Below are 15102 nucleotides of genomic sequence, written 5' to 3'. Positions count from 1 at the left end.
TCCATTAGAGATTGGATAAACAATTTCTGGCAATGGGAGGCTGAAATTGGCTCCCCAGAGTCAGAGTCCTCAGCCAAGGAATCTTCAGCCTCTCCTACCTCCTGGTCCTTCATGACCACCTCCTCTGGATCCTCTGCCCATTCTGGATCCAGGTTACCTGGACCCATCTGGCTATAAGAGCCCTGGGGCTCTAGTGACTACTTGGCCCAGGTACGGGGGAGGGAGATCTATTACGCTTCCTTCCCCCCTGTGTTACAGAGACAATCATGCCAGCTATTTTGCTTTCAAGACCCGCTAAGGCAGATGCCAAATCATCCTTTGTAACATAAGCTGAGGCAGGTACATTAGTAGTGGCTACTATGCCTGATAAGTGCAATGGCTCAGCCAGGTCAGAAGCCGCAGGTCCTTCAGGAGAAACTGAGGCTGCATCACCATGGGGTTGGTCTCCTGTCTTTTGTGGAGGGACTTTAACCCCTGTGCTTGCCTTGTTCCCTGTTCCTCGTTTTTTGGAAGACATTGCTTACACAGGAGGAAACTAAACAGGAGTACTCCCCACAAACTACAACTAGATTTAAACCTGTCACCGCTGTGTCCAAGACCGCCAGTCTCACGTGCCCACCATTCGCTCTGCTACCTCCATGCGCACGCCAGGAGCTCCATGCTTATAAGTACTAGCATGAGAGCGAGCGCGTGCATCAGCGATCGGCGACCCGCCTACCGCATGCGCCGTCCTGACGCTCGTGGCGCACCTGTGGCGCGGATAGCGGCGGCGCACTCGCACGCCGGTGACGCGCACGCAGTGTGCACGCGCATGCGCACTCAAGAATTTTAAAAATGCGTGCCAAACTGGCCTCTGTAATCCTGGCACAGGCTCAAGGCTTACACTAGCAGTCTGAAAAAGGGGAATCCACATAAGGATGTACTCCCCAAAGGGAGTACTCACCGTCCCAAGCAGCAGGAAGCAGCAGGGCCTTTCTTGCCAGGCCCAATCTTCCCCCATGATGGCGGGTAGCGCCTCTAAGGACCTTCGGGGACCGGGTCCCCCATATTGGGGTCCACACCCCTGGACCTGTAAAGAACCCTTTATGGTTTCCTTGGGCAAGATTGACCAGGAATACCAATTTTACCAAGGGTCCAGCGCCTATAAGGCTATGTTTCCACTATTGCGTCCCCAAAGTCGCGCGATTTTGCCGCGATTTTTTACCGCGATTTGAAGCAATGCCTGTATCTATGGACCTCAAGTCGCATCAAAGTGGGACCAAAGTAGTGCAGGGACTACTTTGAAGTCGCTGCGACTTGAAGTCGCACAGATATGAACGGTACTCATTGGAAATCATGGGATACAATTTGTCATGCGACTTTTCAGTCCCAAGTCGCATGAAAAGTCGCACTAGTGGAAACATAGCCTAAAGGACACATTACAAGCAACACCTCGTTCTTGAACCGAGGTTCGGGTACCATCCACTTTAGCTTAGTGAGCCATCCGAATGGATCCGATTAGAACGTCTTCAGTGGGACATTTCTTTGAAGAAACTGAAGAGCTTCAACAGCCATGACCATCACCTTCAAGACACTGGCGAAAAAACTGAGGCACTTCCTGTGTAGGAGGGGTTATATGGGAGGAACTGTCTTACTATTGGTTGCCAGTGTACAATCACCTAAAAGTAAGCGTATAACCCACATAGTCATTATTATGGTGCTCTGTGTCCCGTGATGTACGATAAAGAAAAATACATATGTCTCAAGCAAATTGTATAAAAATAATTTGTTGCATGACAGAGTAATTGTCAGCCAAAGTATTACAGCACCAGAAAATAGTCTGGACAGGAAAGGGGGTGTGATATGTCACGTGGTCAAAAATAGGATGAAAATGAGGATAATTATTGTTCACGAGCATGTATACTGTTGCCATGGTTGCTAGGCAGACATTGGAACTTCTCAGGAAGCTATAGAGCAGGGATATGCAATTAGCGGACCTCCAGCTGTTGCAGAACTACAAGTCCCATGAGGCATAGCAAGACTCTGACAGCCACAAGCATGACACCCAGAGGCAGAGGCATGATGGGATTTGTAGTTTTGCAACAGCTGGAGGTCCGCTAATTGCCTATCCCTGCTATAGAGGATGGCCGACTGATCTGGAAAAGTGATGAAATGACGGAACGGCTGACACAGCGATTCTAGGTAGGAAGCTTTCCTAGTGGTGGAGGGGGGGGGGGCTGTTGCCCCCGTGTCAGATTCATGTATGTAGCACAGGCGATGACGGATATATGGCGCTCTCTTACACATCGTTGAGCTCAGCGACTCGCCCCAGGAACTCCTCGTACGTCAGGAAGCCGCTCTCACGCACCAGGGTCACATGCTTGGCAACCTTCTCGGGAAGTTTGTTGATCGCCCCCTGGCTGGACAGCTGGTGGCCCATCGCTGGGGCGAGGCTGAAATACTTTTCCGCACAATTCAGGTCTCGTTTACGAGGGGTCCTGGAAAAGAACAAAACATTGAAAAGGAAGTTTAATCTGCTTATATTTTGGACTTCCCTGGTGCCCCCCCCCCCCCCCCCCGCCCCCTCAATCAACTAGTGAAATTATTAAATGAAACCGGTTTTCATGACAAATCTTATTTTAGACACAGTGATGTCATCAATGGATTTCTGCGATTCTCTATGCAATTCAGGCAGATCATGGCTGGTGGGAGGGGCCAGCAGGGTGCTGTACACTACATGTCAGTCTGGAGAAGTGGGCGTTCCTAACCAAGCTGCCCTGGGTAACGCCCACATGCTGAACCTCCATGATTTAAATCAGGGTCTCCAAACTTCTGAAACAAAGGGCCACTTTACTGCCCTTCAAAGTTTAGGGGGGCCGGATTGTTACCAGTGGGGGGTAGAAAATTCCCATTGGTGGCAGAAAACAATGCCATAGGCTTGGCGGTTAGTGGAAGTAAAAAAAAAAATTACATCATTGGGGGCAATGGGGGGGGGGGGGGGATAGTGCCCCATTGTTGGTGTCAGTGGAGGAATAGTACCCCATTGTTGGTGTCAGTGGAGGAATAGTACCCCATTGTTGGTGTCAGTGGAGGAATAGTACCCCATTGTTGGTGTCAGTGGAGGAATAGTACCCCATTGTTGGTGTCAGTGGAGGAATAGTGCCCCATTGTTGGTGTCAGTGGAGGAATAGTGCCCCATTGTTGGTGTCAGTGGAGGAATAGTACCCCATTGTTGGTGTCAGTGGAGGAATAGTACCCCATTGTTGGTGTCAGTGGAGGAATAGTACCCCATTGTTGGTGTCAGTGGAGGAATAGTACCCCATTGTTGGTGTCAGTGGAGGAATAGTGCCCCATTGTTGGTGTCAGTGGAGGAATAGTGCCCCATTGTTGGTGTCAGTGGAGGAATAGTACCCCATTGTTGGTGTCAGTGGAGGAATAGTGCCCCATTGTTGGTGTCAGTGGAGGAATAGTGCCCCATTGTTGGTGTCAGTGGAGGAATAGTACCCCATTGTTGGTGTCAGTGGAGGAATAGTGCCCCATTGTTGGTGTCAGTGGAGGAATAGTGCCCCATTGTTGGTGTCAGTGGAGGAATAGTACCTCATATCAGTGAAAGAAACAGTTCTCCAAGGGCCAGATAAAGGCAAGCCAAGGGCCACAGTTTGGAAACCACTGATTTAAATGATTTAAAGAATTAAAACTGTATGAATGAAAGGGGTGGGCCAGACAGGAACAGTCAGGCTGGGGAGGAAAGGACTAGATAACACTGGATGCCCGCCAACCAGGAAAGTGCAGTCAGTACCCATGTGCTAAGAAGAAACGTGCTGATAGGATGAGAGAACAGAGTGACAGAGAAATTAACATTGTCAGCCTGCTGCTGCTTCTTCTTTATTCTCTGTCCAATCACACGCTGGGGGGGAGGGGCATGACCTGTAAGCGTTACTGAACTGCAGCAGATTACTATTTTTTCTTCCTCCAGACAGGACTGTGTTATGAGGCAGAGCTGTGTAAATCTCAGGACTGGATGGACAAAAAAATGTAAATCCTTTGTCAGGTAAAACAGTCCCTGTATATGTATGATATCTGTGTATTTAACCCGTTCCTGCCCAGCCTATAGCAGTATGATGGCTGTATGACGAACGGGCCGCACTGCAGGCGCGATCTGTCACCAGCCAATGACTTATCAGTGTACCGGCCCGCTGCCGTTACCATGTGATCGCTGTGACCAATCACAGCAGATCACATGACAGTTGTAAATAATGGATGGCTTCCATCCATGCCATCCATTTCCATTGTGTAGAATTGTGTTGCTAGCTGTGATAGGTCACAGTGATCACGTGATGCAGACAGGGCCAATTACAGCCAATCACAACAAAACCAAGTAAATTAATCGATTCATTCAGTAAAATGATTGCTTATAGCAATGAAATTTTACAATGTGTAAAAAAAAAATTCCTGATCTCTTCCCCAGAGTAGTGCAGTGTTACTGTGGTAACATTATATTGCTCTGGTCACAGCGTGTTAAAAAAAAAAAATTGAAAATAAATAAATTTAAAAAAAATGTAATAAAAAAAAAAAAAACCTTGAACCAAATTGAAAAAATTTTTTTTCCGTACTGTCACCAGTCAATGTCTCTGATCACCACCACACCAGTTATATGATGCTGTACTGCACTGGTGACAATATGTAAAAAAATTAAATTGTGAATTTTTTTTTATTAAATTTTATTTATTTCATTTGCCAAAAAAAAAAAAAAAAGGACAAAAAAAACTACAATTTCAAAAAACAAACAAACAAAAAAAAAAAACGACGTGCCTCTTACTAAATACCTCAGACTGTCTACTTTCCAAAAAAAAAAAAAAGTAATTGGGGGGGGGGGTATTTGTACTGTCCTGGCATTTTTGGGGCCTCAAGAAATAAGATCGGTTGTCGATACATCGGGATTGATGGATTTTCAGATATATATATATATCCCACAGTTTGTGGACTCCATAACATTCCTACAGACTAAATAATAAACACTGATTTGGGTTATTTTTAGCAAAGAAATGGAGCAGAATACATTTTGGCCTAAATTCATGAAGAAAAATTATAGGATTTGCAGAATTTTACAGAAAGGAAGTAAAAACGTATTTTGGTCTTTTTTCAATTATAAAAAAAAAAAAAAAAAAAAAAAAAAACAGTAGTGATTAAATACCACTAAAAGAAAGCTCTATTTGTGAGAAAAAAAAATGATAAAAATGTCACATGGTTACAGTGTTGTATGACCGCACCATTGTCATTCAAAGTGTGACAGCGCTGAAAGCTGGAAATTGGCCTGGGCAAGAAGGGGGTCACAGTGCCCGGTGTTGAAGAGGTTAAGGTGAATTATTTAAAAGGGAATATATTTTTTTTATTATTATTTTTAAAGCCCAACTCTGGCCCAAATGTTATCTGAGCAGATTTAGCTCAGCTCTGTGTCCTGGTGATGGGATTTCCCTGATGGGGACACCGGCAGAGAGGATGAGACTCCTCCCCCTCGCTGTACACGGTGTAATAATAGGGATCGGGGAGGTGACCTTGTTGTTGGGAGATCACTAGAGAGCGCTAAACCGATAACTTTTAATGATCAGTCTTCCTATAATAATGACCGTCCTTCTATAATAATAATGACAGTCCTGATATAATAATAATGACAGTCCTGATATAATTCCATACAATCTGTCAGCACTCAAGTAGAACAAATGGATACAATGTGACTGCAGAGACACTTCCTTCCATTTCCTGGACAGGGATTGGTGGATTTCTGTCTCTGCAGAGCTGTTTATAAACATTGGAAGGCAGAAGAGACATCAGAGGTCTGATAACTGCCCAACCCGACAAAAGTCCACCACAGGGGGGTCTTCTGGTCCTTTATATAGCAAAACTAAAGCCATGTGAAAAAAATAAGAATAAAAAAAAAAGTGTAAAAATTAAATAAAAGAAAAAGGCGGTGCTTACCAACCCCCAACCAACATGTTTCACCCCGATCACCCACTATGACCAATTCCCATTGAGCGGGGCGAAACATGTTCCCTCTACCCCCTCCCCCACCAAATGTGTACCTACCTCTGCCCCACCTGTATACCTACCTCTACCCCCTCCTCCACCACCTGTATACCTACCTCTACCCCCCCTCCTCCACCTGTATACCTACCTCTACCCCCCTCCACCACCTGTATACCTACCTCTACCCCCCTCCTCCACCTGTATACCTACCTCTACCTCCATCCTCCACCTGTATACCTACCTCTACCCCCCTTCTTCACCTCCCTCCTCCACCTGTATACCTACCTCTACCCCCTCCTCCACCTGTATACCTACCTCTACCCCCCTCCTCCACCTGTATACCTACCTCTACCCCCCTTCTTCACCTCCCTCCTCCACCTGTATACCTACCTCTATCCCCTCCTCCACCTGTATACCTACCTCTACCCCCCTTCTTCACCTCCCTCCTCCACCTGTATACCTACCTCTACCCCCTCCTCCACCTGTATACCTACCTCTACCCCCCTCCTCCACCTGTATACCTACCTCTACCCCCCTCCTCCACCTGTATACCTACCTCTACCCCCCTCCTCCACCTGTATACCTACCTCTACCCCCCTTCTTCACCTCCCTCCTCCACCTGTATACCTACCTCTACCCCCTCCTCCACCTGTATACCTACCTCTACCCCCTCCTCCACCTGTATACCTACCTCTACCCCCCTCCTCCACCTGTATACCTACCTCTACCCCCCTTCTTCACCTCCCTCCTCCACCTGTATACCTACCTCTACCCCCCTCCTCCACCTGTATACCTACCTCTACCCCCTCCTCCACCTGTATACCTACCTCTACCCCCCTCCTCCACCTGTATACCTACCTCTACCCCCCTCCTCCACCTGTGTACCTACCTCTACCCCCTCCTCCACCTGTGCACCTACCTCTACCCCCCTCCTCCACCTGTGCACCTACCTCTACCCCCCTCCTCCACCTGTATACCTACCTCTACCCCCCTCCTCCACCTGTATACCTACCTCTGCCCCCTCCTCCACCTGTATACCTACCTCTGCCCCCTCCTCCACCTGTATACCTACCTCTGCCCCCTCCTCCACCTGTATACCTACCTCTGCCCCCTCCTCCACCTGTATACCTACCTCTGCAGCCTCCTGTGTACCTACCTCTGCCCCCCCCCTATGTACACCTGTGTGTGTGTAGAAGTTAACTACGTCTGTCTCTATGTGTGGAGTCCCCGGTAGGTGTGTACATCCCCTCTCTGTGTACTTACCTCTGGCAGGCCGTGTGATGACACTCAGAGGGGTCTCCATAGACACACACAGATCCCGCAGTGTTGGACACTCTCCGCTGTCACTGTACGAGCAACGTCATCGCCCAGCGCGGCGCCTGCCCGGAACGTAAACAACTCGGCCGCCATGTTTGATGTGGGCAGTTCTCGCCCCCACTGCCCATTACTGGTTTTCATGTGATTATTTTTTTGCCAATTGCCGCCGCTGGGGGCAGCACCGAGCTCCCACAGATATCCCATTGGTTCAGTCTGTTCCCCCATTACCCTATTGGCTAAGAGCGTGTCCCCCTTTTATTCTGTTGGCTCACTCATAGTACCCTGTTATCCTATTTACTCACTCTGTGTACCACTATCATCTGTTTGCCTCTGTGCCCCCATAGTATCCTATTTGCTCATCACATGTCACACTATTATCCTATTCACTCACTCTGTGTTCAACTATTATCCTATTGGCTTACTCTTTCTCTCCTTATTATCCCATTGGCTCGGTCTGCGTCCCCCTGTTATCCTATTGGCTCACGCTTTCTCTCCTATTATCCTATTGGCTTATGCTGGCCATACACTATACAAAAAAATCGGCCGAACCCATTTTCGAAAAACGAACATTCGGCCGTGAGAGCAAACGATAGTGCCATCATGTAATGACCGATAAATCGCTCAGTGGACATAATTGAATTCATTTTATGTTTGTTTCTTTTTACATACACCCAGTGCAGACAGTTCGGACGGGAAGCACATTAACCTTTCAATTTATCGTTCGTTCTGCAGAAAATTTTCAAACCTGTCCTTCGTTTTTTCGCCTCAAAAACGCCCCCATGATTTTCCATTTTGTGCCCATAAACTGGCCGAAAAACGAACGAACTGGCCAAATGACTGAATTTCGGCAGATTTTTCGTATAGTGTATGGGTAGCATTACTCTTTCTCTCCTATTATCCTATTGGCTCATCACGTGTCTCCCTTTTATTTTATTGGGGCATTTTTTGTCCCATTATCCTATCGGCTCACTCTGTGACCCCCCCTTATAATCCTATTGGTTCATCATGTGTCACACTATTAACCTATTGTCTCACTCTGTGTCCCCTTATTATCCTATCGGCTAACCACACTGTGTAGCACTATTATTCTATTGGCTCATCATGTGTCCCCCTATTATTCTATTGGCTTATTCTTTGTCCTTACATTATTGGGGGGTGGCAGCTGTATTAAAGCCACGGTGAATGTTACCGAGAACTTTTCCTTTGCACTGTAGAATAGGAAGTCTGTGTGTTGAGTCTATGGCAGCTTTGAATAATGATGTCATAAAGCAGATCAAGACCAACTTCTCCCCCACTCTTGGTGAATGTGGAAGGCTCCTTTAAATACTCAGTATAGAGAAATGCTGGTGCTATGGATGGGTTGTGGTGTCAGTGCTGTGTACATAGTCATAGTCCTCTGTATGTAATCTGTGAGGTCAGCAAACATCTGTGACCCCCGACGTGTCCGTGTCCCCGCTGACTACAGGATCACCATAACCCCATCTGTCACCGGAGCACGAGAAGTACAGAGTGCTGGGTGTGTAACTTACTATATCACAGAGACATTCTTTTCTTTTTATCTATCATATCTTATCTAATCTATCTATTTATCTTATTTATCTATTTATCTTATCCTATCTATTTGTCTTATCTGTCTATCTTATCTATTTATTTTATCTATCTATTTATCTTATCTTATCTATCTGTCTATTGATCTTATCTATCTATTTATTTATTTAATTTATTTCAGGTACATATATATAGCGCCGTCAATTTATGCGGCGCTTTACATATACATTGTACATTCACATCAGTCCCTACCCTCAAGGAGCTCACAATCTAAGGTCCCCTAACTCACATTCATATACTAGGGACAATTTTAGACAGGATCCAATTAACCTACCAGCATGTCTTTGGAGTGTGGGAGGAAACCGGAGTACCCGGAGGAAACCCACACAGGCACAGGGAGAACATGCAAACTCCAGGCAGGTAGTGTCATGGTTGGGATTCGAACCAGCGACCCTTCTTACTGCTAGGCGAGAGTGCTACCCACTACACCACTGTGCCACCCACTACACCACTGTGCTGCCCTATTTATCTTATCTATCTATCATATTATGATGAGGCTCCCCACCATTTCTTCTTTTATACGATGTCTGTTCCTCACTAACACTCTGCACATTCCCTAATGATAGGAAGAGTTTAGCAGAGGTTGGAGTTCTCTGTCCTGGAAGAAAAATGACAAGTGCCCCACCCCCGAGGACCTTCCACATGTCCCGCTTCTTTTTCTGCAGGTGTGGCCTGCTCCTAGTATTTCCTCCGGTCACCCCTGTATACCTCTGCCTCGGCCAGCAATGGTAGCTACAGACATATAGGCGGCTGTAAGAAGCGTGAGGACATTGCAGCTTCTTTTCTGTGCCGTCTCCGTGTGTCACGATGAGAGTAGTAGTGCTCAGCTCTGAGGATGATACAGACTTTGGCTGAGAAACACAACAGCAGGAATAGAAGCTGAAAGGCTTTATTAAGGGGATGCATTCCTTTTCTTTTCCTATTCCCTTTCTTCTGTCTGTGCCCCCCATTGGTGAGATTATCTCTCACTTCCTGCCACTGGGACATACAAAAAATGGCAGCCTACCCAGTTCTAGGAAAATGTGTTTTTCTGTGTCCTGTTTTTCATTCTTTCCTCTATTGACAGGAAGTGTGGGGAAATCTCTCCAATAGGGGTTCAGACATCAATAAAAACACCTAGGCTTGATAAAGGGGGTGGTTTTTAACCCCCAAAATGCTTTGGATTCTCCTTCAATTGCCCCCCTGACTTTCCTTCCCCCCTTTCCCCCTTTTCTTTCCTATTCCCCTTTCCTTTTTCCTTTCCCCTTTCCTTTCCCTCTTTTCTTTCCTTTCCCCTTTCCATTCTCTTCACTTTCTCCTTTCCTTTCCCCTTATCCCTTCCCTTTCTCCTTTCCCTTTTCTTCTTTCTTTTCTACTTTCCTTTTGCCTTTGCCCTTTCCTATTTCCTTTCCTTTCTGTTCCCTTCGTTTCCTTTCCCTTCCCTTTCTCATTTCCTTTCCCTTCCCTTTCCCTTTCCTTTCCCCTTCCCCCTTCCCCCTTCCTTTCCTATTTTCATTTCTTTTCCTTCCCTCTTTCCTTTGCTTTCCTTCTCCTTTTCACTTTCCTTTCCCTCTCCTTTTTCCTTTCCTTTTTTTTCCTTTTCCTTTCTCCTTTCCCCTTTCCTTCCCCTTCCTTTCCCCTTTCCCTTCCCTTTGCCCTTTCCTTTCTCCTTTTCTTTCCTTTCTATTTCCTTCCCTTAGTTTCCCTTCCCTTTCTCCTTTACTTTCCCCTTCTTTTCCCCTCTTTCCTTTCCCATCACCATTCCTTTCCTTTCCCGTCCATTTCTCATTTACTTTCCCTTCCCTCTTTTCTTTGCTTTCCTTCTCCTTTTCACTTTCCTTTCCCTCTCCATTTTCTTTTCCTTTCTCCTTTCCTTTTTTCTTTCCCCTTTCCTTCCCCTTCCCATTCTCCTTTCCTTTCCCTTCCCTCTCTACTTTCTCTGCCCTCTTTTCTTTCCTTCTCCTTTTCCTTCTTCCTCTCCCTTTCCTTTCCTTCTCGAGTGATTAAAAGCCAAGATCTGTCAAAACTTTCCTTCTGTCGGTGCCCCTCATTGGTGAGATTACTGCTCACTTCCTGTCCCTGGGACATAAAAAAAATGGAAGCCTAACTAGTTCTACTAAAAATGTGTTTTTCTGTGTCCTGTTTTTCATTCTTTCCTCTACTAACAGGTAGTTTGGGGAAATCTCTCCAATAGGGGCAGCAATAAAAACTTCTAGGCCTGATAAAGGCGGAGGTTTTGGACCCTTGAAAATGCTTTGGTTTCTCTTTTAATTGCCCCCCTGACTTCTACTGGAATAAAGTCATACCTGGACCCTTTATCAGTGGTGTAACTAAAGTGTATGTATGGGAGAGCTGACAACACTTCCTCTGCTACACCGAAATCCCAAGAAGTGTTGTCAGGCCTGCCCAGTTCACCACAGCGGTACTATATAACCCCTCCCTTTTATGTTATGGAGATAGGAGGTGGTGGGTGTTCTGCAGGGGGGAAACTGGGCAGCAATGACAACACTGCTTGACATTTCAGTCCAGCAGAGACGCGTTGTCATCTCAAAAAGGAAGTTAGGAGCTCACCGAATTTTTGGCAGGATCAACAGGTACTTTTTTTATGCATGCAATATTTTTATAAAGACAAAACAAGGGAGAACTGTAGAAAAAAAATGATCCGCACTCCGGTTGTTGCTCTTAAAATTTCTTAATTTTGTTGAATAGCCACAGTGAACAAACATAGATTAAGTCAGTTGACACGTTTCAGCCTATAAGGCCTTAGTCATAAGGCATGACTAAGGCCTTATAGGCTGAAACACGTCAACTGACTTAATCTGTGTTTGTTCACTGTGGCTAGTCAATAAAATGAAGAAATTTTAAAAGCAACAACCGGAGTGCGGATCATTTTTTTCTACATTACTCTACTCAGCCAGCGACTGTGGATCGAGCACCTGGGAGCTCTGCTATCCATGTGGTGTATGGGTAGTAGCACTGACTTTTCTGTTTATACAGGAGAACTGTGCCTGTATTGCACAGGTGTACTGAATATATTTTTTTTATTGTGCCCAGACATAAGGGGTCTATTTATATTACAAGGGGCAGATTAAGTCAGTTGACGCATTTCAGCCTATAAGGCCTTAGTCATAAGGCCTGACTAAGGCCTTATAGGCTGAAACACGTCAACTGACTTAATCTGTGTTTGTTCACTGTGGCTATTCAATAAAATGAAGACATTTTAAGAGCAAGAACCAGAGTGCGGATCATTTTTTTCTACATTACGCTACTCAACCAGTGACTGTGGATCGAGCACCTGCGAGCTCTGCTATCTATGTGGTGTATGGGTAGTAGCATTGACTTTTCTGTTTATACGGGGGAACTGTGTCTGTATTGCACAGGTGTACGGAATATGTTTTTTTATTTTGCCCAGACATAAGGGGTCTATTTATAAAACATTTGATTGTACTCATTATTTCTCTGATAATTGTCATCTCCATCTAGCAGAGGTATATTTTCTGATTGAGGTATTTCAGAAAAAAATATGCTGCATTTTGGCCACTAGATGGAGCTGAAGGTCATAGGAAGGCAAAGTATAAGAGAACATACAAGGAAACGTTTGTGCCGCCTGGACGAATGCCTGTGACATTTGTGCAATTCATGTTTTTTTAAACAGACCCCTGGGGGTTTTGGCTGGTGCTGGGCTCTCAATGTATCAAAGACAGGAAGTGGGCACAGACTTTTCTTTTCGCATGGGCACTCTGGGCAGTTGCCCGGGGGCCCCACTTGCCTGGGGGGCCCCACCTGCCCAGCAACCCCAGCCAGGGCCGGACTGGCCTACCAGGAAATTTACCGGTAGGCCGCCTGCCCTGGGGCCGCTTTGAGTTGCGGCTGCAGCGCTCCGCTCTTTCCCTCTCTCCTCCTGTGTATCGCTGAGCTAGCTGGGTCTGTGTCCGGCAGCCACGCTGGAACAAGGTCCCGCCCCCCTAGACCGGCTCGTGTAATAGTAGATTGTATCAGTGTTCCACCTATCACACGAGCTGGTCTAGGGGGGCGGGACCTTGTAACAGCGCGTCCGCCAGACACAGACCCAGCCAGCTCCGTGATACACAGGAGGAGATGCCCACTGTGTGTGTTACCAGGCGATGGTGAGTCTGTATTAATTGGCACCATGATGCTGCTTTCATGGGCACAGTGAGGGTGCAATTGTGGGCACAGTGAGACTGCATTCATGGGCACAGTGAGGCTGTAATGGTGGGCACAGTGAGGGTGCAATGGTTGGCACAGCGAAGCTGTAATGGTGGGCACAGTGAGGCTGCATTCACGGGCACAGTGAGGCAGCAATGGTGGGCACAGTGAAGCTGCATTCACGGGCACAGTGAGGCTGTAATGGTGGTGCACAGTGAGGGTGCAATGGTGGGCACAGCGAAGCTGCAATGGTGGGCACAGTGAGGCTTCATTCAAGGGCACAGTGAGGCTGCATTCACGGGCACAATGAGGCTGCATTCACGGGCACAATGAGGCTGCAATGGTGGGTACAGTGAGGCTGCATTCACGGGCACAGTGAGGCTGCATTCACGGGCACAGTGAGGCTGCATTTGATGGGCACAGTGAGGCTGCATTCACGGGCACAGTGCACAGTGAGGCTGCATTCATGGGCACAGTAAAGCTGCATTTGATGGGCAATCATGCGTGATTGTGTAGACAGGGCCCCAGTGCACTGTATTGCCCGGGGGCCTATAATGCTCTTAAGATGGCACTGGGCATGGATAGTTACACAGTGCATCTATTTGTATGTTGACCAATAAAGCATCTTTTCAAAACAAATATAAAAAAAATTGAACAGGAAAGGCACAAAACGTTTATTTAAAAAACAATTGTATTCTATTTTTACTATAAAGTAAAAAAAAAAAAAAAAAAAAAAAAAAGCAAAAATAAAAGTTAACTATCAAAGTTATCAAAGGCCCCATGGTCGGATACATTAGCGATTCAGATTGGGGGCCAGCGCTTCAAATATTTAAATGTACGCTTGTTTTTTTAACGCCTACAAAATATCACATCGCCCATGTTTGCTGACGTTTATTCCAGGCTGTGATGGCATAATACATTTCCTATTACTGAACACTTTGGTTTCCTGGCTGTCCTGAGCGGCTTTCTCAGCGACCAGGAAACAAGCCATGCATATCAGAGGCTCTGACTTTACTCTGCCTCTCCTTCTCTGTAGGCTTGCCTTGGCTCAGCGACTCAAAAAAAAAAAAAAAATCCAAAAATCCGAGGATGAGCACGACTGCCAGGCAACTAGTATTTTCAGAGGGAGATCTGATTACTGGCTTTTCCACTGTTGGATGAAATGAGGAGCAAATGTTCCTTGGTTCTCAAGGTCGGGATCTCAAGGGCCCTCCTCTCTGTAAAGTGATATGTTCTGTTTTAGGCTGGCGTCATGGTCATTGCCCCAGGCTTCCTGTTTCAGGGTGGATCCTTTCTCTTGCAGCATCCTATGGAGCCATCCCTGGCATGCAAGAAAAACAGTTGTGTCTCCCTACATCAGGGGGGTCTCAAACTGGCAGCCCTCCAGCTGTTGCGAAACTACAAGTCCCATCATGCCTCAGCCTGTGGGAGTCATACTTGTAACAGTCAGCCTTGCAATGCCTCATGGGACTTGTAGTTTTGCAGTGTTACACTAAAAAACTCTTATAACCACTCCGGTACTAGCCTGTATATACGCTTCCTGTCCAGGCCATTGTTCAGTGCTGTGATAGTTTGACTGACAAATATTCCTTTATGCAACACTGTACACAAATTAATCTTATAACAACTTTTGGAGACAGATAGAGCTTTCTTTTTGAGGCAAAGTGATATTAGAGATTTTTTTTTGCTTAAAAAAGACTAGAAAAAAGACCAAAAACATTTTTTTTTGTTCCCCTAACTTTCTATTATAAAAAATAGCAAATACAAATGGCAGGGCAGTACAAAACACCCCCACCCAAACAACCCAGGGTGATCTCACTTTTTTTTGGGAAAAGAAGAAACGTGCTGGCATTAAGGGGGTGAAGCTTGTAAAATGAAGCTTGTAATATTGCACTAGATACATTAAACAGTGTCATTAGTACAGTGACAGTGCATATTTTAGCACTAACTGTAATAATGTCACTGGTGATGTCAGTGGCAGTTAATTAGTTCCCACAAAGAGTCAGTTAATGTTAGATTGCCCGCCAT

At 46.1% G+C, this 15102-nt stretch overlaps 1 protein-coding gene across 1 annotated transcript in view; it reads right to left on the bottom strand.

Moving 5' to 3' along the window:
* Positions 1-7424, bottom strand: part of RNF141 (ring finger protein 141) — a 42081-nt gene extending 34657 nt beyond the window's left edge. The window contains exons 1-2 of the mRNA XM_073604086.1: positions 7267-7424; positions 2283-2477 (exon numbers count right to left, since the gene is read on the bottom strand). Coding sequence (XP_073460187.1) covers positions 2283-2419 — 137 coding nt within the window. The 5' untranslated portion in view covers positions 2420-2477; positions 7267-7424. The remainder of the gene's footprint in view (positions 1-2282; positions 2478-7266) is intronic.
* Positions 7425-15102: the final 7678 nt, after the last annotated feature.

The sequence above is a fragment of the Aquarana catesbeiana genome, linkage group LG11 (genome assembly GCF_042186555.1).
Source record: "Aquarana catesbeiana isolate 2022-GZ linkage group LG11, ASM4218655v1, whole genome shotgun sequence".
NCBI classification, from domain to species: Eukaryota; Metazoa; Chordata; class Amphibia; order Anura; family Ranidae; genus Aquarana; species Aquarana catesbeiana.
Note: the sequence above shows the minus strand (reverse complement) of the source record. Positions and strands in the feature narration are given on the sequence as shown.